Here is a 26574-nt window from a genome sequence, read left to right as displayed (position 1 = left end):
CTTATCGGTTTCTCAGCATCCTCTCCGCAGCGGGCCTAACTGGCTCTGCCGCTTTCCGGGTTACTCTGCTTCGCACCCAGCAGCCTGCCCGGCTGCTTCCGGGGACAGGGTCGCCAGCGCTTCGCCCAGCCCGCTGTGTCCTGACGCTGTCGGCCGGCGCCTCCTCCACCTCGAGCCTTCAGCAGGTCGGTGGGCCCAGCCGCCGCGAACCCATTCATTCTGCAAGCCTGCTCGGGTGGGCCTGGCGCGGGACGCGGGGACCTTGCTTCGACGGCGACCGTGCACTCCACACACAGCACCCGGGCCCCGCGGGCGACCGGGCCTGGCCTGCTGGGTTCCCGGAGATGCGCCTCGCGGAAACTCATTTTGCTTATTTTTCTTTACAAACGCGGGGAGGCGGCTGCTCGCAGCTTCGCCGGGGAGATGCGCACGCTGCGGGTTTGCAGCTCGGTCGCTACGCACCGGGAGGGGAGCGCTCCTGGGGCCGCGGGCCGCCGCGCTCCGTGCCGCCGCCTCCCGAGCCAGAGCTCCCCGCGTGACCTCGGGGAGGGGTGTCCCGGGGGACCCTGCGGGGACCCGCCGTGCCCGGCCGCACGCAGACCCCGAGCGCGCCCGGAAGGCGGAGCCGACAGCGGCCGGGGCGGGTGGGCGGGGAGAGGGCGGGGCCGCGCCGCCGCCGTCCGTGCGCCCCGCCCCGCGCCCCGCGCCCCGCCCGGCCGGCCGCCGCTCTCCGCCCCGCTCCCCGCGCCGCACCCGCGCCGCCGCCACCGCCGCCACCGCCGCCGAGGTAGGCGCCGCGCCCGGGGGCCGTGGGGAGGCCACGGGGAGGCCCGGGGAGGCCGCGGGGCGCGGACACCGGGGCGCGGGGAGCGGGCGGCGCGCGGGGCTGGCCGGGCGGCGCGGGGCGCGGGTCCGCAGGGCCTGCTGCGGGCGGCGGGCGGCGGCCGGGGAGGGCGCGGAAGGCGCGCCCCGCCGCGTGCAGCGCGGCCCAGGCCTGGTGACCTTCCCGGCGGCGCCTTCCGCCCGGGCCTGTCCGCGGCCGCCCGGCCTCGGGGACCCCCGCCGCCCACGCGCGTCGGGCCGCCGCAGGGCTGAGCTCCCGGAGCCCCGCCGCTCGGGGACGCTGGCGCCCGGCGCCTCCCGCGGAGCCTGCGCCCTCCCCGGGGCGACGCGGCCCAGAGTGCACCTCGGCCGCGGCTTGGCCCGGGAGGGGCTCCGGCGGGCCTGTGGCCTCCGCGACTCGGAGGCTCCTCGCTCCCGCGGCCCATTCATTCGCCAAGTGAGACAGCGTGCAGGGCGCTGGCTGCGAGCCCGACGGCCCGCGGCCCTAGAGATTTGTCCAAGGTCACACAGCTGGGAAGACACCAAACTTCAGTTTCCTCATCGCGGGCAGGACGGGAGCCATTAGTCCGCTGGGCTTCGGGAAGAACACGCAGCTGCTTGTCGTGCAGATTGCCGAACCGCGCTGGCCCGCAGAGGGCCTCCGTAGGAGCCGTGACACTTACCCTTGTGGCTTCCGGGCGGCCCGAAAAGCTTCGGAGCTTTGCTCCACGTGGTGTTCCGCAAGGGATTCCATAAACGCTGCCTCTGCTGGTTTAAACTTTGTTGCAGTGTCAAGAAAAAGCAGTTGTATACTTTCAAGGTAGCTGTAACTTTGAGGGTAACTCAGGAGAAGTCCTGCGGGTTTACATATTGACAGACTGAAGGAGAAGGTTCCAGCGTGCAGACCTTGACTGCGGTAGCAGCGAGCTGGTGCTGGGCCCGCCCGGCTCCACAGCTCCGGACCAGAGCCCCAGGGGAAAGGGCTTCTTCTCCTCCACTGCTGTCTGTTGCTGGCAGTGCCAGGATAGACCAGGGCCTGCTTTCTTTCTCCACACCCCCACTTTGGACTGTCCGGAATGGGGCCCCGGCCCACAGTAGACTCTTGATAAGGTCTTTTTTTTTTTTGTCTTTTCCCTTTTTATCGGTACCAGGGATCGAACTCACGACTGCCTGCTTGCAAGGCAGGCGCTTATGCCGCTGAGTTAAATCCCCAGCCCCGATAAGGTCTTTATTGATAGTGGATTCACTTTACTATTCTCCTCCATGACACATAGCAGGTGCACTTTAAGTATTTGTGGAATTATTGATCTGGGTGCAGTGGCACACAGCTGTGATCCCAGTGCTTGGGAGGCTGAGACAGGAGGGTTCCAAGTTTAGATCTTGCTTGGGACTTAATGAGACCCTGTGGGGAAAGTAAGAAGGGCTGGGGATGTAACTCAGTGGGGCTAGAACTAAGTGTGAAGGCCCTGGGTTCAGTCCCCAGTACTGCAGGGAAAGTATTTTTGGAATTATTAAGTGGGCATGCGGTCTGTAGGCCTAGACTACAGTGTCGCGGTCCTGGATGTCTTTTTGAGACCTCTCATTTCTAGAAATAGCCTTGCCTGCTGCAGGAAGCCTCCAGTGTTTAAAGGACCACAAGGATGCATACAGCCCGAGAGCAGGGACAGGCAAAGAGTGTTTTCTGACTTGAGTTAACTGCCTTGCACACATCTTTGGTTTGTGACTGAGAGTCCCACAGGAAACCCGTCAGACTGGTGTTCCCAGGCTTGGAGCTAGGTGACAGGGGTGAGTGGCACTCTGCCCAAGATGGTGGTTGTGTGGTGTCTCAGCTGGGCTTGTCCTGAGCAAGGCGTCTTGGAAGCGAGGTGCAACTTGGGGCTTTGATGGCCACTTGGCCTCCCTGGAATTTGCCAGTGGGCTCCCTAGTGGAGTTACTGAGGGCTGCCCAAGCCAGGAAGTGGAGAGGGCTGTGGAGAGGGGCTATAATCCATGATGCTGGGCTCCCCCAGACAGAGGTGACCAGTGCAGTCCTCAGCCCAGCCTGTGGGTTCCTGTACTTTGCTGCTTATTCATGGGGGCTTCAGGGTGAGGGGCAAGCCCAACTCTTTATCCACACTTGGTGGAAAGAGACCTAGAGAGTGGCCTGAGCTTACAATAGTGACCTAATAAGAGCTGCAGATTCTAGTACCGGTTAAGTCGCCTCCTTCTGCCTCAGTTTCTCTGAGTGCGATTGTGGTGGTTATGGTTATTTATTGAGAGCCTGCTTGGCACTTTGGGGGGCTCTGTGTGTGTTTTCTGTGGCCTCAAATCTGATGGTCTTGGGAGCTCTGGAGATGGGTTCTGCTTGCATTTCACTGGTCAGAGGCCTGGTCACTGGTGAGGTGACCCTTTGGGGTTGCACAGCTGGGTGGTGGCACGCTGGGACTCACCCCTGCACTGCCAGACCGGTACTGTGCTCTCTGGCTACACCCAGAAGCCGCTGGGAGGAGCTAATAGGTTTTAGTGCCTTTCGCAGTGTGGATATTGCTCTTTGGATGGGAGATGTTTTTCCTTCCTACAGAGCGGCATGAGCTGGCCATAGGCCAGTGGGCCTGGACTGTGGTTGGCAGGGGCATCGCTGTTTGTGGCAAGGGCAGTGGTGCACTGTATGTTGGAAGGGGCAGTCTGACCTGGGATGAGCTGGGCCCACTCTCTAGGACCTGGCCAGGCTTTATTGTGGGCAGGGCCAATTTTGGACCCTGCTGTTCAGGCTGACCTCTTGGCAGCGTGCTCAGCAGCCGTCGTTACAGTGAGAAATAACAGTGAGCAGCAGGAAACCTGTCATGAAACACTGGCTGTGTTTGTTAGTGCTCCCTGTGCACGCGCCATGGTGTTGAGCGTTTTATATTAATGAACCAGTAACAGTCCTGGAGGACTGGTGGGCTTTCCCCGAAAGAGAATGAGGCACGGAGAGGCTGTGACTTGCCCAGGGTCACACGCCTCAAAAAGGGTAGAGGAGATTTGGGACTCCGGTCTTCTTGACTGCTGAGGCCACCTGCAGGTATTGTCCCTGTTACCCCAGGGGGTCAAACCAGGCAGTGAGGGTCCAGCAAACTTGAACCACCTGAGATCAGGCCAGGGCCCTGGCTATGCCTGGACGTAGACTCTGGCACGACGGCTGCCAGCCCAGGGCTTCTCCCCGGACCTATGGGCTGGTGGGCAAGGCTGCCCCTGAGTCAGCTACATTCTCCTGAGTCATGTGGGAGGCTGTGCTGGGGTGGGGTGGCCCAGCTTCCAGGGTGTTTTAAAATAGAAGCAGCACCTGGAAAGCCGGGCTGCCCCTGTGAGATGGTTGTGGAAGGGGGTGGGGGGAGGGCAGCTGCCCTGTGATCACAGCCCTGCTACTCAAGCACAAAACCATTATCTTTGCCAGCTCGGTTCTGTTCCCTGGCTGCCTTTTTTTGGGGGGAAGTACTGGTGCATGTGTGCGTGCCCCTGTGCGTGCGCCTGTGTGTGTGTGCACCTGTGTGTGTGCGCACCTGGGTGTGTGTGCAGACCTCCAAAGTGCTCGCCCTTCTGAGGTGGCTTTTAGGGTGGGGCTTGCCTCCTGCTGGGAAGTATCTTCTCTTTATCCCTAGGGTTGGGGCAGGTGCTTTTTCATGGTCCAGTGCCCCTTCTGTGGACTGCAGTCTGGCAGACCAGCCAGCATGGCACTGGAGAAATTGTCACAGGAGGCTCATGGAGGGGAGAGGGGACACTTAGGGAAACTGAGAGAACCAGAGATAGGGAGAAGGGAGAGGGGTTATGGCCTTGGGAAGAGGGAAGTGGTTGCTGCCCAGCAAGGAGAGGCTCAGGGGTACAAGCACCCTGACCCAGGTTCTCCCAGAATTCCCATCTTTTGTGAGTGCCTCCCATTGGCTGGATCCAGCCTTAGGTCCATGGATAGTTAATAGGGTGTAGCGATCAGTTCTGGGCCAAAAAGCAGGATGTGGGTACATCCCGGAGGGCAGAGGGTGGCCAGTGTAGTGGATTGTGGGTACCACAGACAGCTGATTAAGTGTGCCTCCTGTGCCAGGCATTTCTAAGCATGCCACCTATTTTACTTGCTTAGTCCTTCTGACAGTTTCCTTTGAGAGGGCATTTTTGTTAGTCCCATTTTATAGATAAGCAAAGTGAGGTTCTTTGAATGTAAGTGGATTGTCCAAGGTTGCGCAGCCAGCCACTTTAGTGAAAGGGTCGTTCGCCAAGGTGTGGGCAGTGTGGGGTCCCCATTAATACCCAAGGCTTACAGCCCTCCCATCACCACTGTGTCCTGTAGTCACCTGACTGGGCTGCAAGCCATGCAGGGTGGTCCTGGTCTTTGGGTGCTAGCCCTGCCACTCTTTTGCCTTTGGAGGCAGAGTCTCCACTCCCAGGCGGCTATATGTTGAAGAGGCTTCTTCCAGCCGTTCCTGGCTGAATCTTGTAGACCCACAGCCATGCAGTTCCCTGGATCAACCATCTTTGGGGTCGCGGCTCCCCGAGGGCACTGAGGGTCCCTGCCTGGATCCCCCTGCCGGAGGAGCCATGCTGTCAGGAGCTGTTTAGCAGTGCTCGGTATCAGGAGGGAGCCCACATGTGGGCAGCAGAGGCCGGTGTGGCAGGAGTGCTGTGTACTCGTCTGGGTGCCCCAGCTCTGCCCGCTCCTGCCCTGGGAGGTCACTGGGGGTGAAATGTGCCCACATGGGCCTGTCTGACGACACTGCCTGTGTTTGAATCCGTTCTTGGAACTGCGTGGACACCACCTGGGTAGCTTTTCCCTCTGACATCTCTGCTTGCAGCAACGGATGGGGACATGGCTGGTGTTTACAGTTTTCTGCTGGTAGAAAAATCATCAGTCTACACAAACAGATTAAATAACAAAGCAGAGTAAACAGTGAAAATCTTACCTGAACTTGGCACTTTCCCAAGCCTTCTGTCTCCAGAGGCAGCTTCAGGTGCTGCCCACACACTGTCCTGTCCATTCCTAGATTCCCTGGCATGTCTAGTTGTGTATGTACAAAGGTTTCATCCCAGTGCAGAATGTGCATTTTTTTTGTGACCTGCCTTTTTTAATTCAGCGGAACCACAGACAGCTTTCAGTCCCCCCACCATATAAATCAGCCTCATTTTTGATTCCATGTAGTACTCTTTGGTTTACAAATACCTTAACTTCTGTCTGTCTGTCCTTCTGGTGGACATTTACATTGCTTCTGGGTTCTGTGTCATAAATAATGCTGCTGTGAACATTCTCAGGTACTTATCTGTAAGCCTAGGCTACTCCTGTGGGTTCGGGTTGCCCCTGGGGTTAATGTCACCTCAGCTGCCTGGCAGTTGGCCTCCAAAATCTGTGTTTACACAGATGAGAACAGGAGTGACCAGAGTCTCCCTCTCTTTCGCTGACATTGGTTATCATCCTTACAGTTTTGCACATCTGCTGGCTAAGTGAACTTCTTGGGGGTGGGACAGTCTTACCTGAGTTCAGCTCCCCTTATGCCACAGTGGGGTAGGCATGAGGGTGCCCATATAAGCTGCTACTGTGGGGTCTCTCCCTGTCTCCACAGCTGCCTTGGGAGCTGTGAGCTATTTTGTGGTTACATTGTAATTATTTAGCTTCTACTGTCAGATACAAAGTTTCTACTCCTCTCTCACAGTCCAGCAATACTTTTTTTTTTTTTGCACCAGGGATTGAATTTAGGATCTTGCGCCCGCTTATGCTGCTGAGCTATATCCCCAGCCCCAGCAATACTTTTTTGAGGGGGATGGAAGTCTTCTGTACAGTCTGCCTTGAGCTCCTGGGCTTATTGACCCTCCTGCCTTAGTTTGGCTAGTAGCTGGGACTCCAGGCCTACATACAGTATGAAGCCAACTAGCTCCGTTGCTGTTGCTCGCCACTTGGAACATATGCTAATGCTGAATACCTGCCCTGCACCAGGATTTGCCATCTTTATACAAATCCGTTTTCCCATATTTTGAATAGGTTTATGCATGACAGCTTCTGAAGAGCTTTGAAAAGGGTGTGGTTTGGGTGTGTGTGGGGGGTGAGGGCACAGGAGCAGTGCAGCTGTCACTCACTGCCACAGGCTGATGAGTGGGGGTGGGGTGATCTGCCCCCTCCCTGGCGCTCGGTCCTCCCCCCCAGGATGGAGGTTATGTAAGAGTGGTACTATCATTCCCCTCTGGGCTTCTCATATGGCTGGATTTACATTCCTGCCCTGGAGTGGATCTTGCATAATTTGTTCAAGGTCAGCCAGGGAACGGTTGGGTAGGTAGGCTGGCCAGCCAGGAGGGGAAGCAGGGACTCCTCCTGTCTCTTGGTGTTACTTGCTGGATCTTCCCAAAGTCTCAGTGACTGCAGGCAGGTCTGCTCAGCCTGACCCTGCCTGTCACCCACGTGAAACTCCTGGGCTCTTCCCCAGAGTTGTCCCCCAGGCAGACAGCTGTGGGCCTGTCTTTCTTCTGATTGATGCTGGGCAGTACTGGCAGCCTGGTTCTCGCTGGACTGCCCCGTTTCCTTCCTGGCCGTTAGGGCTTGGGCTTCTGTAGGCCAGAGGTTGCTAGCTGCCGCAGGTCAGGTTGTTGCTGAGCAGGAGCAGACCGTGAGCCTCTGAGAGCAGATATGGGTGGAAGGGCTGGGAGGGGCCAGGGCCTGGCCAGGTTTCCAAGTCAGCTCGCCGCAGGCTGAGTGAGAGCAGATTGTTGTCTCCCTTCCCTTTAGTCTTGGCTTCAGAAAACACTATACACACCACCGTTTCCACCCTACAAATAGTTCCTGAGAACTATTCTTTGTGTACTGTTGGATTTTTTTTTTTGGTACCAGGGATCGAACTCACACCATGTGCTTGCAAGGCAGGTGCTTATGCTGCTGAACTAAATCCCCAGCCCCCACTAAATTGCTGTTGGATTGTTAAGAAGGCTGGCTTCTCAGGGAGGGCAGAGCCTAGTGTCTCCGGCCTTTACTTAGTCCCGTCACATGGATGCAGCCCCCGAGGGGTGTGGGTGCGTGGGAGCCGGCAGGGCGGTGTCGGCTGCATGGCAACTGGGCCTCTGGCGAGTGGCAAGCCACCGGCATCCTGCTTTCAGTGCTGGGGCCCAGGCCCGGGCTGGTCTGACTCTATCCGTCCAGGGTCCACTGCTGCACGGTGCCGTGTTGAGCAGCAGCTGTCCCGGGGGTGGGGCAGTGGTCGTGCTGCTGTCCATGTCTAGGGAGCTGCAGCAGGGAAGTGACGCATGAGAGCACTAGCTTCCAGAGTGGCCGGCCAGAAGTGATGGAGTTGCCAGGGCACATCCATTCAGCGGGTACCAGGTAACCGGCGTGTGGTGGAGCTTCCAGAAGGGGAAACACGGGCTTACCGGCCTTCTCTGAGCACCTTCAAGGCCGCTCTTCTGAGCTCTGCTACTCTGTGTCTCTGCCTCTCTGGTCCTTGGCTAATCTTCTTAGTGTCCTTGAGCTATAGCTGATGTTTGCTCTGGATGGTGTGGTTTTTGTTTTTTGTTTTTTGGGGTTTTTTTTGGACAGGTGGCTCTCCTGTTGGGTTTGGGGATTAGGAGTGAGAAAGGGTATTTGGGGGACATTAAATGATGAGCATTCTGCTTTCTCCCTGAGTGAGGGACCAGACCAGATGTGAAGGCTGCTGCTGGGGGCGGCTGCTGGAAGGTCTCTTCTGGGGCCCTAGGGGAGAGGATCCAGGAAGGCCCTGGTTCTGGGTTAGGGTTGGGAGGAAGCTCAGCAGAGATGTTGCCTTCCAGGCAGAGAGGGGCAGCAGGAAAGAAAGACATTCCCCTGGCCACTGACCATTGACCACCAATGGATGATGGCTGGTTAGCCCTGGCAGGGATGCACCGTGTTCTGGGTCCTTCGCCAGGCTGTGCTGCAGGGTCACATGAGACTGTGTCACTCAGCTTTCAGTCCAGGGTTGTTTCCTGTCGGCTTCTCTCCCAAAGAGGCCAGGCCCATCTGTCCCTCAGGCTAGCGCCCTTCCTCCAGGACCTGCGAGTGGGCTCCTGGCCTGTGTCAGTGACAGACAGCCCACAGGGTTGGTTTGGGGGAGAGGAACAAGCGGGAAGCAGGGGGAGTTCCCAGACCTGGCAGGGCTGGCAGGCGCGGCCCGACCTGGATCCTCTGTCCTCTCTGTAGCCAGACCTAATGTGGACTGAGCTGCCCATGGTTCCAGCCCGCTCATGTGCAAGAAAGAACAACGGCAGCCACAAAAATAGGACAGGCCAAACCGCTCACTTCTCTCTGTGACACATGGGTGAGCGGAGAGAGCAAAATTAGCAATGCATCTGAAACAAGCAAAGCAAGGCCTGGACCTCCAGTCCCGGCTGGAACTGCAGAGCGTGTGTGCAGGCCCAGTGAGGTACTCAGCAGGCTGCTGTTCTCACACACAAGCCCCGCTGTCCTGGATCAGGGTTTTGGTTCAGTGCACACAGCTTAGCAAGCACAGCCTCCCATTGGGTACTGTGGCTCATTAGGGCAAAGACTGAGCTACAGCCTCTTGAACCTCGGGATGCTTTATAAATGTTCATTGGCTTAGTGATCGGTAATAATACCAAGCTTTTCATTGTGTTTTGGTGGTACAGGGAGTTGAACCCAGGGCTTTACAAATGCCAAGCAAGTGCTCTTTAATTGAGTTATTGCCTTGAGACAGGGTCTCTCTATGCAGTGCAGGCTGGCCTTGAGCTCACTTTGTAGCCCAGGCTGGTCTCAAACTTGCCAGGATCCTCTTGCCTCAGTGTCCCGAGTGCTGGAATGACAAGCTGTGCCACCACACCCTACTCGATAGTTGGTTTTTAAAATAAAGCCATGCTGGAGTGGTTTCTTTTTTGTATTCTGTTGGGTTTCTTCCATGTGAGGGCTGCCTGCTCTGTTAGGTTTTATTGTATTCTCTGAAAGCAGGTGATCCTAGAGTGAAGAGTTGGGCCCATGCTGGAGCAGTAGGTACTCTCATGAACATTTGTTGAATGAATGAAATCAGAACCTCGTGGAAGACGTTGCCATTGAAAGCTCTGGTATCTGGTCGGTGTATTTAAGGTCCCAGCAGCCGACATTTTGTAAGAAGATCGTGTAATTGGCAAGAATCCTCTACCTTGGAGAAGCAGCGTGCTCATGGGAATGCATCTTTGAAGTTAATTCATTCAGCAAATATTTACTGACCGCTAGTCTGTTTTTAGTCTGTTCTGGGCCAAGGTCAGGCTGATCCCCTATCAATGGAGACTTCCTGAGGGCTCAAACTCTGACCCCAAAGGCTCAGGCAGCACACGTGGGATTGCTCACACCTGGGCGGAGGATCCGGTGCCCGCGACTCCCGCTGCTGGATAATTTTTATTGGTTGTTAATGGTGCCTAATAATTTTCACTGATGGTAAACTAATTTCCATAATTACCGATGCATTTATTCTGGCGGTTCTTTTATTGTAGCAGAAGATGGCCGTGCCGCCCACGTACGCCGATCTTGGCAAGTCTGCTAGGGACGTCTTCACCAAGGGCTACGGTGAGTCTCTGAGTGTTTCTGGAGGAGACTGGGAGGGAGGGAAGGAAGGAGGGGCTCCCAGACACCCCAGTGATTTTACCTGTAACAGCTGGGGAGGCCTGGGTCAGGCAGCTGTAAGAAGTTTGCTGTCAGGAAGAGAAAAATGAGGTCCCGGTGGCTGCTTGTGAGCTGGCACAGAGGGGCCAGCTTGGGAATCGCAACCTGCAAGGTGACTTTCTCCTTTTCTCTTGCAAGCAGGAAGCCATGCTGTGTCCTGCAGCAGTGGAGCACGGCTTCTAAATTTAGCCCGTGGCATCCACAGGGCTTGGCCACTGCCCTCCAGCTGCCAGGCACCTCCCAATCCGTGCCTGTCTGTCTGCTGCAGTGGCGGTGGTACAGGGGCCCGGACACCCTGACCCCTCTGGCGCGCTTGTTTCAAAAGCCCATTCGGACAGCCGGAAGGGAGGCGGGCTTGCTGTGCTGGGCGGGTTGTACATGCTGCTTATGTCTGTCTTCTTCCCTTAGGGTTTGGATTAATAAAACTCGATTTGAAAACCAAGTCCGAGAATGGACTGGTAAGTTGTCCCCAGCACAGGACCTTTGGGTATTTGTCACTCACTGGCCACCACCAGGTACCTGCCATGCCCTGGCAGGGAGGGCGGAAGGTTGTAGTCCTCTGGGGTTGTCACATTGTCCTACCTGCCTGACCGCTGCTCTGGGGAGCCATGCCAGCCCGCCCCCAGTTCATGCAAGAGAATGGGGGTGTCCTCAGCTGTGGTTTTCCTTACGTCTCTGTTTTTTGGTTCTGTTGTTGAGTGGGCTCCCAGGGCTTTGATGGAGCTGAGCTTGCGCTCTTCCACTGAGCCGTTCCCCAGCTCCTTCCTTGATCTGTGTTCAGTGTCACGTAATTGTTGAATGTTTAAAAGAAATCTAAGCAGCCCCGTTAGAGGGCACCTGCTGCAGGTGTTGGAGGGAGGAGTTCTGGGTGCGAGTTTCTGCCCCGTTGGCTTCGCGCCTCTTCTCTGTACTAGGTTGGAGGCAGGGGGGAAGCAGGGTGCCCCAGAAGTGTCCAGACTTGAGAACACGGAGGAGGCAGGAAGCTGTCTCCACATGAAGAATTCACCACAGGATTCCCTTGGGTGGCAGGTGCTCCTGCCCATGCTCCAGGGCTCACCTGTGCCCCCAAGGCAAGCACTGCGTTGAGGTGCAGGGTGAGGGTGCCTGTGCTGGGCTGCAGGCTGTGACTGGTCCTTTCCTTCGCAGGAATTCACAAGCTCCGGCTCAGCCAACACAGAGACCACCAAAGTGACAGGCAGCCTGGAAACCAAGTACAGGTGGACCGAGTACGGCCTGACTTTCACCGAGAAATGGAACACGGACAACACCCTGGGCAGCGAGATCACCGTGGAAGATCAGGTAGCGGAAAGGCGTGGTTTCCTTTCCTCCTCCGCACCTGGCCCCTGGCACCTGGCACCTGGCCCCTGGCCAGCTGTCTCATGACTCACCTGTGTCGCTTGTCTTTCCGGTCTAGCTTGCACATGGACTGAAGCTGACTTTTGATTCGTCCTTCTCGCCTAACACCGGGTAGGATTCTCTTCTCATTTCGCCATGAGGATGTTGTGTGATGTTGCTGGTCCTGGAAGCTATTTGTGACACGGTTTGGGGGAGGGGACTGATGCTACCTGAAGGGCACCAGTGGCCTCCTTGACCTGGAGATTCAAGTTCTGTGGTTGGCTTGGAGCTCATGACACATCTGGGTCTATCCATGAATGAACTGCTCTGGCATGGACACTCCTTGGGCAGGAATGGTATTAGGTGATATTGGGTGTGTGTGTGTGTGTGTGTTTTGCTGGGGAGGGAGACCAGGGCTTTACACATGCTAGGCAAGCATCTACCACTGGGCTTCATTCCCAGCCCAAGCCATGGTTCTAAGAGACTCCATGATTGGCCTTGTGCCTCTCTGCAGGATCTGAGGGTCCCAGGCCAGACTGTGGCCCCCACCTCAAATGCTTTTTTTTAAATTTAATTTTATTTATTTTTTGTGCCGGGGATTGAACTCATGACCCTGTACTTGCAAGGCAGACGCTTATGCCACTGAGCTAAATCCCTGGCCCCAAATGCTTCTTTAATGGACAGTGAGGACCCATTGTTGAGCAGTCTGTCTGTCCTGTCTTCCTCTCTCCTCTCTCTTCTTCATCACCCTCTTCTTTCCTCCAGTCCTAGGCCCTTGTGCCCATCAGATAAGTTCTGAGCTATTTCCCAGCTGGTTTTATTTTTTTGTCTTTTTGAGACAGGGTCTCACTATGCTGTTCAGGTTGACCTTGAGTTTGCTTTGTAGCCCAGGCTGTTCTGGAATTTACAATGGTCCTCCAGCCTTAGCCTCAGCCTCTTGTGTGCCACCACGCCCGGCTAGTTATTTTATGTTTTGTGTTACATTTATTATGAGAGAGGCTTGCTAAGTTGCCTAGGCTGGCCTTGGACTTGGTGACCCTCCAGTAGCTGGGCTTACGGGCAGGTATAATTGTGGTGCTTTCCGTCCAGGTTCTGCACTGTCACTGTGCTTGGTGGCAGGCTGCACCAAGGGGCCTTGTTGTGCCCCATTTTGTGGAGCTGGTCATGTAGGTGGCCAGGGCTGGTGGCAGCAGGTGACATTTGGATACAGAAGCTACAGGGTTTATGTCACCAGCCCATGAGGTGTGCAGGGCCCTTCTCCCAGCATACTGCTCAGGAAATCTGAGGCCTTGCCGGTGGGGCGGCCCTGAGGCTGCACTTCCCTCCCTGGGCAGGCCCTGTGGGCACTAGCAGGTAGGCGTTTGTTTATTGACATTGGAAGGCTGGACAGAGTCCTGTGTGTCTGCTTCAGCTTCTCTTTCCTTCTGCCTTTGTATTTTATTTTACTATTTTTTTTTTAGGTACCGGAGATTGAACCCAGGGCTGTCCTACTAAACTATATCCACATCCCTTAAACATTTTTTTTAGTTTGAGACAGGGTTTCTCTAAGTCATTAAGTTGCCTAGGCTGGTCTAAAACTTGTGATCCTCCTGCCTCAGCCTCCCAGAGTGTTCTGGGTGCTTTTCCAAGTAGCTGGGAGAAACTACTTCCTTGTGGAATACACTCCCGACTTACTATGTCCGAGAGTTCATGTTCTCTAAAACCGAAGAATGAATTTTAGGAACAACGGAGGTGAAGAGTAGAATGTATTTATTGAGAGAAAGAAAGCTTCTGTCTGGAGAGAGACAGAAGAGGGTCCCAAGTGGGTCTAGGACTGTTTAGGACTGTCTTTTTCCAGGGGCTTTTATAGAGGGAAATCATGGGTTCAAGGTGGGGTAAGATAAGGCAGAAGGGCATAAGGTGGGACATAACTATAGTTTGCCAATAATATCAATAGTTTAGGTAAAATTGATTACATTGGACACAAATGGGGAAGCGAGCCATGTAGAAAGCGGGCATTCTTAGAGAGCTGTGACTTCCTTAGAGATTGGGATGGTGACAAGGTGATCCAGATTTAATCTCTAAGGATTATACTTAAGGGTGAGCTTGCATTTGCTTTCTGTCTTGAGACCTGGCCTGTGCACAGCAAGAGGTGTGTGACCCCTCCAAGGTCATCAGATATCTGGTCCTCTGTGCCAGCTTCCTCGAGGGCCTAGCCCTGTCTGACTGCCTATAATATTTTTAACTGGCTCAGCTGCCTGTAACAGTGGTACTTGTAAGCGCAGGGAAGGCATTTTCCACACTGCTGGTGGGGTCAAGGGAAGTTTGAATTTACCATTTCCGTGTCTTCAGCAGTGTGGCTCAGTGGCATTAGGAGGTTCACTTGCTATTTCATGTCCTCTTCCCATTTCCCCCTCCTCGCCTCTCCCCACTGCTGTTTATTAGAGGGAGGGTGCAGTGAGCCCCACTGGGCAGGCAGGGCTCCTGTCCTCTGGAGAGAGGTCCTCTCTTAACTTGCGACAGTCTGGGGACACCGGCCTGGTCTGGAGACTCCTGCTTCTCCTTCTTGTGTCCCTCCGCTGGGGCCATTGCTGTGTTGCACGCTGACTTTCTGTTGGGGAGAAGTTATCCAGATTCTGACGGGATGTGGGGCAGGGGAAGAGCCTTGTGCTTGCGTTTGCTGCCTGGACTTCGTGCTTGGAATTCAAAAGGGATTTGCCCTTACTTGTGGAAGGTGGCAGAGTAGTTTTTAGGTCCTGCAGTTAAACAGAAAGTGGTTTTCTCCTTAAATGTAACTTTTTTTGTATTAGGTTTTATTGGTACATTTTAGGTATACATAACCGTCACACTCATCATAGAGAACTTGTACCTATACGTCATGTTATGGTTTGTGTCTAGACGTTCCCCCAAAGCCTCATGCGGTCAGGGGCAGGCTTATAGAATTTGTGACCGATTCATGGTGCAGTGCTGGGTTTATGGGTGTGAGTGCTACACCCAGCCTAGGGCGGGTAGCCTACACACAGCATAGGGGATGGAGTCTTCTTTCTCCTCCCCTTTTGCTCTGACTGCTTTAGCTGTTTTCTGCCACCATGAACCGCTGCCTTTTGCCAAGAGCCACTCTGGCTTGGAGCCAGCTAAGTATGAACTGAAACCTCCACAAACTCTGAGCTAAGTAAACCTCTCCTTCCTTCATTTTGGGTGTCAATTTTGTCTCAGCAACAAGACAAAAGTAACTGACACCCATGATAAAATCTGTTTCATTCCCCCCCTTCCCTACCCTCCTTAAATGTAACTTTTTTTCAAACTAATTTTATACTTTTCGTGCAGAATTTCATTTAAAACTGATAAAAATAGTAGTAAAGCTCCCCTGTATTACTTCCTGAGCATCCCCTAGTGGTAACGTCATCCATAACTATAGCTCAGATAGTCACATAGTGAGTTACTCATAATAACATTTCTGTTGGTCTTTGGTTTTTTTGGCACTGGTGGGGATGAACCCAGCACCTCACGTGTGCCAGGCTGGTGCCCTATCACCGAGCTATACCCCAGCCATGGAGGACTGTGGTTGCATAAGATTGTAATGAGGCTGAAAAATTCCTCCTGTCCAGTGACATCACAGTACAAAGCATTACTCACATGTTTGTGGGAATGCTGCTGTGGACACACCTGCTGGGCTGCCAGTTGTATAAAAGTATGATATAGCACGTATGTCTGGACACGGTGTGGTGTGCACCTGTGGTCCCAGCACGGTGGGGGCTATAGAGAGCCCTTCCTAGTCCTAGTGTCCATCTAGGAAGTTTATATTCGTAATGCCATGAAAAAGGTATTGAAATTCCAATAAGTTAATTCCCATCTACCACTTCCAGTACAACTCACGGTGAGAATAAAGACACTAAGACATATATACAGTTGTGGGGAGCAGAGGGGGTCCCTCGAGTCCGGCTGAGAAGGTGGTTCACAGGAATGAAGGCCACAACCCCAGGGCCAGCCTGGATTTTATTAACTGCGGAAGAAGGGAGTGGCCTGAGGATGGGAGACCGTGGGAGTGGTGGGACATTCGTGAGTGCCGAGAGCTGGGCTGGACAGGCAGCCTGATCACCTCTGCAGGATGCAGAGGGAAGGATGTGCAGAAATAGTGATCTGCATAACACAACTGCGATAGCATCTCATGTTTTGGGGTAGGTGCTTCGGGTCTGATATGTAAACTTTTCTGCCCTGGGGAGTCACAGCCTCTTATCTGAGGCTCAGCCCAGTTGACAGTGTGGAACAGTGGCCCCACAGCAGCAACTGTCACCCGGCTTCAAAGATTACTCATCAGCACCTCAGCCAGCCCTATTTACATTGCTGAGAGGCTAAAGAAATGGCCTGGACAGCTCTGTACATATCAGTACATGGAGATAGGACCTGGTGGAGCCAAAATGGACATAATTGCCCTTTATTCAAGGAGATTCCCATCCTGGTGGTCCTCCACTGGAGGCTGAGGCAGGGAGGGCCAAGAATTTGAGTCCAACTAACTTAGTGATTTAGCAAGACTATCTTAAAATGGAAAAAAAAAAATACTAGGACTGGGCGTGTAGCTCAGTGCAAAGGTCCAGTCACTAGTGCTGCCTCTTCCCCCAAAGTGTGTATTACATAATAGGTGGTCACAATAAATGACCCCTGTGCTGGTTTAAGTGTTTGCTCTACTGTAGTTTTTATTGTTCACGGTATATTCCTGCTACTTCAGAAGGCTGAGAGGACGCAGTGCTGTGCTGTGCCAGCCGCAGCCTCCTGCTTCTCGTGCACGCCGACTCTGGGCATGCAGGGCCTTGGTGATTCCCGTTCCAGCGAGTGGGTTGGCAAATGAGGAGTTTTCCATTCTCAAAAGGATTCGCTTACTTTAAAATTGGGATTCTACTGTAAAAAAGTAGCTGTTCTTTCTCCTTATTTACTTACATTAGTACGAATTTGTGGGCATTTAGTATTTTTTGACTTTTTGAGACAGGGTTTCACTATGGAGTTCAGTCTGGCCTCGGACTCACAGTGCTCTCCTGCTTCAGCCTCCCAGGTGCTGGGATTACAGGCCACTGTAATGTGCCACTGTGCCCGGCTCATGGGCACTTACTCTATTATTTTATTAGTTTTGAAATTTTTTTGTGGTGCTGGGATTGAACTCAGGACCTCTCACGTGTTCGGTGAGTGGTCTACCTCTGAGCCACATCCCTGCCTTTTATTTTATACTGCGGGCTGTCATGTGTGACATCATTTATCGTGTTGCTCACGTTGCCTCGCTTGGGGCCCCTGGGAGCTCTTTCAGGGCGGCACCCTGTGTGCTTTGCACAAGTGCCTCTCCTTGCTTTTGACCGTGTCTGTATTTTTTGTTTTAGAACCAGTCAGGGTTTACTAGAGAAACAGCCATAACCCAAGATACATAAATGCATGAGAAGTTACGAAATGGGCTCACAGTGGTCCAGGGGTCTGCATGCTGGAGGCTGAAGGGCCCGGCCCAAGGGCGGAGCTTACTGCAGTGTCCAGTGCAAGTCCATCAGGAGGCCAATGGGTCTACGATGGATCCTGAAGAATCTACGATGGAGGGCTGAAGAGTCTACAACCAAGGATGAAGAGTCCTTGGAAGCCAAAGAATCTGTACCAGAAGCCAGGAGACCTCCTTCCAGCTGAAGGCGGAGGCTGGAGCTCCTGCAGAGACCCAGCACTCAGGCCCTCCTGTCTGCCTTCACTGTGTCAGGCTGCTCCCCTGGGGTGGGTGTAGCACTCACCACCCGCCTGCCCTCCTTCTGCACAGGCTGATGATTTTACAAACTAGAGACCCTGGCGCCCTGCTGAGTCACTTAGTGAAACCTCTGAGCTTCTCGAGTTGACACAATGAACAGTATCCTAGAATGGGAGGGCTTGTCCTGTGCACCCCGGGATGGAGGAGTGGGAGTCAGCTAGGCTTCTAGACTTCTCAGGTTGACACAGTGTATCCACCATAACTGAAGTGTGCCAGGTTCATGTCGTGCTTGTCATGCTCGGAGACAGAGGTCTCCGAGGAGAGCACCGCCTTACCCTGGAGGGCGGTGGTTTCTAGAAGGTAAAGTCACGGGCACCGCGTCTGAGTCCCCACTGGGGTTGCTGAGGGAAGTTTCCAGGCTTGCGATGGAGACTGGGATGGACACTTGCCGTCTGTGGTGCCAAGGGGTGCTGCTGCTGGGAGGCACCTGGCTCCCGAAGAAGCGGCAAGGGACCTCATTTTCTGGGGCTGCTGACCTCATCCTCAGCATCTGCACAAAGGAAGCCAGCTGCCACCCATGCATTAGACACAAGACTCACTGGGACTGGTCACAGTAGCACCGTTGCTTAAACAGCTCTGTAAAAATGCCGGTGATACCTGGGAAAGAACAGGCTCCCCACTGCGGTCACCGGGCTAGAAGGGAACAAACCTGGGGAGAAGCCTGCGCTGCTGGGCACTGCAGACCACCTTGGGCCAGACCCAAGGTGTGAAGACCACTTTCTGGCCAGAGGGCCTGGAGTGGCATCTGTCTTTGGGGTCAGCAGGAGCGTTTTAGTTGCTGCTTACGAGACGCGCTGTTGGAACGTTCTGCAGCCTTCCTCTCTTCTGAAGTCAGCTAAGTTACGATCATTTGCCCCACTCACCCTGGTCTCCAAACCCAGTCTTCTGCCACTAACAAAGCAAGAAGCTAGGAGAAATTGTGTTTTTCTTTTCGAGAGATAATTGGTTGCTGCTGTTTCTCTTCAAAGCTTGCTGGAGTGACGGAAGCAACTTGAACAGAAGTGAGGTCCCGAGATGCAGGTCTCTCTGTCATGGGGAAGGGTGGTGGCTTTGCTTACTACTGTGACCTCTCACATACTTGTCTTATTGAGAACCTGTTTAAATGTTAGGATTCAAAATTTCAAAATTACATAGAAAAGGATGCTAAACCCACGTTATATTCCAGCACCCAGCTTGGTAATTATCAATGCATGTCCAGTGGTGGTCTATTTAGACAGCCATCCACAGAGTGTCCCTCCACCGGTGTTAGCTTACAAGTGGTGTGCATAACATCATCTGTAAACATTTTAACATACATCTTTAAGTGGTAAGAGTTCTTTTAAAAAAGCATAATAGTAGTATGATGAGTACATTGAAAAAAAGATACCCATAATTCTTCAATATTGACAAGTCAATGTGCTTAGATTCACTTGATTTTTAAAGTTTTTTTATTTGATTAGCATGTTTATAGTTCATGCAGTTCACAGCCATCTTAGGGAGTGGGTATATGTACATCACCATCTCTTTTTTGGGGAGGGGGTACCAGGGACTTGAACTCAGGACCTTGCAGTTGCCAGGCAAGCACTTGTATTGCTGAGCTGTGTCCCCGGCCCAATTACAAATTTTATTTATTTATTTTTGGTACCGGGAGTTAACTCAGGACCTTGTGTTTGCCAGGCAGGTGCTTATGATTAATCTTAGCTTCTGTTACTGCGTCCTGTGTTTACATTCATTCAGTTCATTGGGCTCCCGAACGTGGCAGATCTTTGTTCTGCTTCTCTCCCCTCCTGCCTCTCCTCGCCTGTGTTCCCTGGTCTGCTTCCCTGGTGTGAGAGGTGCATCCATGCAGCCCCTTCCATCCATCCTTTATGACTCTTTGCACTTTGCCTCAGTCGAATAGGCGATACTATACAGGATTGATCGAAGCTTTGATTATTTCACGATTTTCCCCTGCAGAATCAAGTAGTCCATGAAAACTTCGAAGAAAATTCAGTTACAGCTCTGCAGCCTTTTTTTTTTTTGAGACAGGCTATCCAGCAGCCTGGCTGTGAACTCCCTGTGTGGCCCAGCCAGGCCTTGAACTTGCATTCATTCTCCTGCCTTTATCAATTCCTAGACTAAACGTGCTTTACATGTTCTAATCTGCTGTTATTCTTACTGATGCTCACACAATGTCCCATCTTTGAGCCTCTCCCAAGTCTGCCATTAGACCCTCTTTGAGAGACATTTCAGGCTTTATCTCATCCGCGTCCTGCCCGGCCCTGTGATGGGCCAGATCTCCAAGAACCAGTGGTTCCTGCGAGGAGTGAACAGAGTTTAGTATGCACAGCCTGAGTGTGAGTAAAGAAAGCCAGGAGTAGCCAGGACCGCAGCCCGACCCGGTCGGTCTCTGCTGTGGTCTCTGCCGAGAGTGTGGCTGGGACCACGGAGCCCCTGCTCGCTGTGTGACCCAGACAATGGGGTGAACAGTTCTGATTTTATTTGCCAGATGTAGACTTGTTCTCCACCGTTTACTTTGGTTCAGAGGCATGGTGACACTTGAGTTTGCAGATGAGCTGGAAGAAGGGGCAGTGGGGCGCTGAATGTGGCGTTGGCAGGCTGAACTGGGGGTCCTGTCTGGCCACCCAGGACTCCTGGGCCCCAGAACTGCAGGACCCCGGGTTCTCCCAATTCTGTGCTCAGTGGGTCTCACCTCTATTGTGCTCACTTAGAAAGGATTAGCTGCGTCTTCATTTTCTGCGATGGTCTCCCTGTTCAGGTATTCGCCTTCTGCTGGGTGTGTGTCTTGCACAGGCTCGGGAGGTGGTGGGTACACCTGTTCGTAGTTGCTGGGCTCTGCGCTCTGCCTCCTGAGCCTGTGCCCACTGCCCCATGAGGTGGTGGGGAAGGCAGAAGGGGAACTGACTTAGCCCTGCCTGCCTGGCTCTCCTCTTCCCTCACTTTATTTGTGTGGTTTCCTGGAGACTGGATTCCAGGCTCGGGGTGGCAGTGTCCTGCTCCTTGTGACACAGCAGCTGCTTACAGGAGAACTGGGGCCCTGGCTTCTTTTTTTTTGTCTTTTTCGTTTTTTATCGGTACCAGGGATCGAACTCATGACTGCCTGCTTGCAAGGCAGGCGCTTATGCCGCTGAGCTAAATCCCCAGCCCCAGCCCTGGCTTCTTAAAAAAGCATTCCCACACGGACTCACTCATTTAAACAGGAATTTAAAAAAATATATATTTTGGGGGGGAATTTTTGGGCATGATTATAAAAAGGTGAGTTAGTTTCCGATTTTAATAGAACTGCTTTTCCTTCAGGAAGAAAAATGCTAAAATCAAGACGGGGTACAAGCGGGAACACATCAACCTGGGCTGCGATGTGGACTTCGACATCGCGGGGCCTTCGATCCGCGGAGCCCTGGTGCTGGGCTACGAGGGCTGGCTGGCCGGCTACCAGATGAATTTCGAGACCGCAAAGTCCCGAGTGACCCAGAGCAACTTCGCCGTTGGCTACAAGACGGATGAGTTCCAGCTCCACACTAACGTGTGAGTGGACGTTTCCGGTTCCAGCGGGAGGGAGGCTGCTCTTGGTTCTCTGGCTTAAATTTGAATCACCAGTAATGCAGTTCACTGGCATCCGAGAAGCCAAGCGATCTGCTCGCATTTGTTTCCCGCCCACCCATTTCCTAAATTGTCTTAGATTCTCTCTAGTCTGAACCACAGATATGGCTACCAGTCCCCACCAAATGACTCATGACTCCCTGGAGGGCTGAAGCAGTTCACGTCCCTGAAATCTTCCGGGCTCTGGAGATCCTTTGGTTATCAAATTAGGGGACGGCTAGAAGAGACGCAGCTTGCTTCCTGCTTGGGGTTCCCCTTGCTGTGCTTAATGAGATGCAGTGGTGGCAGGCAAGGCGAGGGGTGCTGAGCCCAGTGACATACCAAGTGTTTTCTCTGCATGGTTGGGTGTTTAACAGTTTAGTAACTGTCGGGCAGTCTGGTGAAGGAAAGTGAGGAACACAGGGTAGGTTTGCGAGGGCCCAGGATGATCAGACCTGAGAGTTGAGATACACGACGACATAGGTTAAGCGAAACAACTTAACCATCAAAATAATTTGATTTTAGCTAGTTTTATGAGTGAGCTGGTGGCACCAGGTGGGTAGAACTTTACCAACTGTCTTTCTTTCCACTAGAGGGCGCCAAAGGGAAAAAAACTTTCTTGTGGCCCGGGTGTTGTGTCAATTTGTGAAATCTTAGAAGCATTAGATTAAAACATTGAGTCTTTTAAAACTAAAAAAGGCTCAGAGGGCTAGAGAGGTGGACAGTCCAGTGGCGGTTGAGGGGACAGGCAGGTGTGGTTCCGAGGGCGGGTACCTTGAGAGGGTCGGGGCTGGTGGAACTATTCTGTGTCCTGAGTGTCATGCTGATTATGCAGATCTGCATACGTGTTGAAATTTATAGAAATCTAGGTCAGTTCAGTTGTATGTTAACTTTTTAAAAAGGGACATAGGAAAGATAAGGCATAGAAATTTACGTTCAGAACTCTGACTAGAAATACCAGGTGCTTCCTGGGGTTAGGACTGGGGGCCGGCATCAGTTCTGAGGCCCCAAGGCTGCTCCATTCCCTCCCTGACCCGATCCTGAGGCTCAGCATTTTCAGTCAATCACGAGGGGACTGGCGTGGAGTTGGCCAACTCACCGCCTCCTGGCTGCCCCGGTGTTGCTGCGCCCAGATGTGGAACAGATATGCCTCGTGCTCCTCTGGGTGAACTGGAGCAGGGAGCTCCTTCTTACGGCTTTGAAAGCCCCAGTACAGGAGTGTTGCATTTGTGGTTTTAGAATGTTCTGGAAATTGTGACCTTTGAACAGCAACAACACATTTAAGGCCAAGCCATTTCCTCATTTGACTATTACATTAAAGCCATGAGAAATCCTGTTATTTGCCATAGGCTGCTGCTCTGTTAAGCTTGGGCTGTTTGAAGACCACAGATTCCCTGTGAGTCAGGGCACCTGGGCTCTCCCCTGTATTTGCTGGAAGCACAGTGTCTGGCTGAAGCTCGGGCAAAATTTGGGCATTAGGCTGGCTTTAAAGTTGCAGTGTAGCCCAGGCTGGCCTTGACTTTGTGATCTCCTGGCTCAGCTCCCCCCCCAAGGGGCGGGGTTTCAGGGTGTGTGCCGCTGCCCAGTCTGTCCCATTCCTGTCTGACTTTTGTGTTTAGTTCCTGTTTCATGGAATTTGGTCAACTCCAGGCAGCCTGGTTCAGTCCATTTCTAGTGTGTGTGGATTTTCCGCCATCATGGGCAGCTCTGTGGGCACCAGCTTACTTTCCCTGGTCAGCTTGGCATCTCTGCTGTGCTTGTTTGCAGGAATGACGGGACAGAATTTGGTGGCTCCATTTACCAGAAAGTGAACAAGAAGCTGGAGACTGCTGTCAATCTTGCCTGGACAGCAGGAAACAGCAACACTCGCTTTGGAATCGCAGCCAAGTATCAGATCGACCCTGACGCCTGCTTCTCGGTGAGTGTGTGCGGAGTCGCTCCTCTGTCAGGATTGTTTCATCTAAGAGGCCCCCACTGTGGAAAGAGCTCCAAACAGTGTCTCGGGTCACTGTGAGTTTGAGGCCAGCCTGAACTGCAGAGTGAGACCCTGTCTTAAAAACAAAAGCAAAACACAAGAAACCTCCCCCAAACAAAAAGCAGTAAGCATAATGGTAATACGTGCTGGGGATGTTTGCATGTAGGCCCACTTGATATGGACACTATTTTGTTTCCTTCCTAGATTCTTTTTTAATATATTTTTTAAATTTTATGTTTCAGATTATCCTTGTTTTTACCCAGGAAGAACTAGCAGCTTAGGGCAGAGGATGGGTAACTTGGTCATAGGCACACAGAGGGTGAAAAGTGGGGCCCGAATTGATCAGATGACCTTCTTCCTGAGCCTTTTCCTTCCGCCAGGCCCTGGTCCATAGTGCAAACTGTAAAGAGGGGTGCCCTGAAGCGAGAGTTTTAGTGTTTACTTTGGTCCTCCTGTGTCATTCTCCTTTTTAGTCCCTGCAGTGCATTATTAAGAGAGTGGTAGGTATGCTCGAGGGTGGCTGACTTGCTGCCCAGGTTTTGCAGTAAATCCCGTGGGGCTCATTTCCGTTGCCACAGCATCGTGACTCTGCACCCCGAGGGGTGGGAAGAGGCAGCTTCGGCTGCGGAATGGCATCTGCTGGCTGTGTGATTTGTACATGGTCCATTTTAAGTCTCCTGACCTAGAAACTGAATTTGGCTTCCTCAGCTTTAGGCACATTAAAAACAAAGGAAAGAGCCTCACTGTTTTGATGTTATGAGCCAAAAAGAAGAGTTAGAAGGGATGCTGTGGGCCGGGGATGTAGCTCAGCGGCTCAAGTGCCTGCCTGGCAAGCAAAAGTTTGTGAGCTTGATCCCCGATACCAAAAAAGGAAGAAAGAAACGAAAAACAGAGAAAGGTTTCTGTTTGCCAACAGCTGTCATTCTCCCGCTTTGGTTGTGCGGAGCATACCAGAGCTCACACACTTTGAGCAGGAACCTGTGCGTCTACTGTATTTATTTCGTGCTGAATGTCACAAGTGCGGTGGGGATGGGGAAAGACTGATTCTAAAGCCCAGGCTTGCTGGAATAAAAAGCTCTTATTCATTTTGCGGATGGAAGGATGAAACACTTAGCATTTTCACTGTTCTATCTTTTTCTTTTCTAGGCCAAAGTGAACAACTCCAGCCTGATTGGTTTAGGATACACTCAGACCCTAAAGCCAGGTATGTGTTGCTTGTGTGTGAAAGCAGTTCTCTTAAGTTGCAGTGTGGGTTTGTGGATTTATGCTATTGCTATAAAATGCCTATATAAAAAATAAGATAAAATGCCTATACAGGTCAGGCTAATGAACATATATGAAGTTTTGTAATTAAATATTTAAAAAGATGCCAAACAGTCACTCCAAATCATTTAGACAAAATGAGAAATAGTAAATGAGAGAAAACAAGATCAAAGCTACTATGTGTATTTCTTATTTTTTTTTCTTACTGTGTACATAGTGTTTGATACTTATTTCTAGAGAGTTCTCACAGCTGGCCTCTAAATCACCAGTGTGATAAAAAGACAAAAGAAATGAAAGGAGTGGTTTGTAGCTTTGCCCGCAGTCAGCGAGGCTGGGCTATTGCTTTTGAAGCCCAGAAGGCTAAGATTACCTGATATCACAACCAAGTCACGCCTGGGAGGATCAGTTGGCCTCGTGCATGTGTATACACCACACGTGTGCCGCAGGCATGGTGAAGGTGAATGTACGCCCCAGGTGGATTCAGGAGTGGGGTTCCCCCTCACGAGACGCTTACGGGTGGGATAGACAGACTAATCGTAGCAGCGGGATGATGAGAAGGAAAGAAAGTTCCCACAGTGTGGATTTAGGCAGGCTCTGGGTCTGGGGAGACGTAGGTCAGGTTGTGGTAAGGACCAAGGATGGAAGGAGCCCCTCCTTCAGCTGTGCTGATTGCACCTGGAGCCTGAATTGGCTGTTAACCTTTCTCTGGCTTCCTCCAACCCTCCCCTTTCCTCTGCCTGCTTTTCCCCCTCTGCAGGGATCAAACTGACACTCTCAGCCCTGCTGGACGGCAAGAATGTCAACGCCGGTGGCCACAAACTTGGTCTAGGATTGGAGTTTCAAGCATAAATGCATACTGTACAATTGTTAATTTTAAACTATTTTGCAGCATAGCTACCTTCAGAATTTAGTGTACCTTGTAATGTTGTATGTCTGGGATGCAAGAATCGCTAAAAAAAAAATCATGTTAGACCTCCAGGTGAAAGATGATTCAGCTTTAAGGTGTTACCGATCCAGAGGTACAGAAGAAACCTGATTCTGAAAAGGTCCTTTCAGCAGTACACGTGGGGGAACGTGGTGGCCCCCCTAGAGATGCCAGGTTCCCTTTTGAAAAATTTAGACATGGCTGCCAGTGGAAGCTGATAATGTGTAGGCACTTTGTAAATCTGTGTTGAGTAAATGAATGAGTTGTGACTTTGAGAATGAGACCTTGGTTTCCTAACCCTGACTGGTGAGAAGCTCATGGCTCGAGGGTGTGTACAAGCTCGTGTGGAAGGGACTTTTTTAGACAGACCTTCACAACCTGTTCCCACCCCAGCTCCTCATCGCCTCTTATACACCAAAAGTAGTCCACAGGGAGCAGTAGCTGCTCCTTTTGTGCCATTTTGGGGTGGCGAGGGGGGATGGGACGAAGCCAGTCATTCAGGATTTAATTCCTTTTTATGTTGTGGGTTTTTTTTGCCCTTGCATCAGTGTATGACCAGCTGTGAGCTGGGAAGTCTGCAATCACGCGGTGACAACACTAGGAAGCTAACTTGGGTGTATGGTGTATTCTTACCACTCAGTTTATTTTTCAGCAATTTATTTGGTACATTTTAGAGTCTTCCATTTTGTGTGGAATTAGATTCTCCCCTTCAAATGCTGTAATTAACATCACTTAAGATAAAACTTGAATAAAATATTGAAACCTCCTCTTTCTGTTGTCTTTATTGATAAACATGCAAACGGAACGTGTTCAGATTTGTCTGATTCCCCTTGCTCTGTTAGTGTGTTTTGTATTCTCTCTCTTTTGATGCCTAACTGATTACATTAAACGTAGTGGCTTAAAAGAACCCTCACTGCCATTGTAGTCCTGCAGGTAAGAAACCCAGACAGGTTCTCACAGTGCTGGAAGTTAGGCTGTCGATCACGCTGTGTTCTCATCCCGGCAAGAGGCTGGAGGTCATGTTCCTGGCCTGCACTTGGTGTGCATCTGAATTCAGTTCTTTTCGATTGTAAGATAGAGGTCCCCATCCCTTGCTGATAGCTGAGGTCTACCCACAGTGCTTAGAGGTCACCAGTCTTTGCCACATGGCTGCTCCCACCTGCAGAGCTAGGAGCAGGAAAAGGTCCTTCATTCCCTCACATCTGACTCCCTTCATGCTTTACATCTCCACGAAGAGCCCTTTGAAGGGCTCACTGGATTAGCTCAGGCCCACTAAGAGTGCCTGAACATAACCTTAGCTGCCAGGTGAAGTAACCTCATCACAGGTGTAAGATCCGTCCGATGCACAGAGTTCTCTCTGT

The 26574-nt window shown here is 52.3% G+C and overlaps 1 protein-coding gene across 4 annotated transcripts; it reads left to right on the top strand.

Moving 5' to 3' along the window:
• The first annotated feature begins 161 nt into the window (after nt 1-161).
• Nucleotides 162-25980, top strand: Vdac1 (voltage dependent anion channel 1). 4 transcript variants are annotated; one of them, XM_063230628.1, is made up of 9 exons: nt 162-185; nt 10243-10312; nt 10817-10866; nt 11555-11707; nt 11823-11875; nt 20769-20996; nt 22818-22968; nt 24172-24229; nt 25046-25980. In XM_063230628.1, exons 2-9 carry the CDS (start codon nt 10246-10248, stop codon nt 25135-25137), a joined length of 852 nt encoding a protein of 283 aa, XP_063086698.1. In that variant the 5' UTR covers nt 162-185; nt 10243-10245; the 3' UTR covers nt 25138-25980. The 4 variants fall into 4 exon arrangements, with proteins under 4 accessions (XP_063086698.1, XP_063086697.1, XP_063086696.1 ...); XM_063230627.1 differs by having other exon boundaries at nt 165-185; nt 10240-10312; XM_063230626.1 differs by lacking the exon at nt 162-185 and adding an exon at nt 657-787 and having other exon boundaries at nt 10240-10312.
• The last annotated feature ends 594 nt before the right edge of the window (nt 25981-26574 follow it).

Source organism: Cavia porcellus, unplaced genomic scaffold (assembly GCF_034190915.1).
Source record: "Cavia porcellus strain 051 isolate PalLab524CR breed Dunkin Hartley unplaced genomic scaffold, mCavPor4.1 scaffold_19, whole genome shotgun sequence".
Lineage (NCBI taxonomy): Eukaryota > Metazoa > Chordata > Mammalia > Rodentia > Caviidae > Cavia > Cavia porcellus.
The sequence above is the reverse complement of the archived record's forward strand: the minus strand, read 5'-3'. Positions and strand labels throughout refer to the sequence as shown.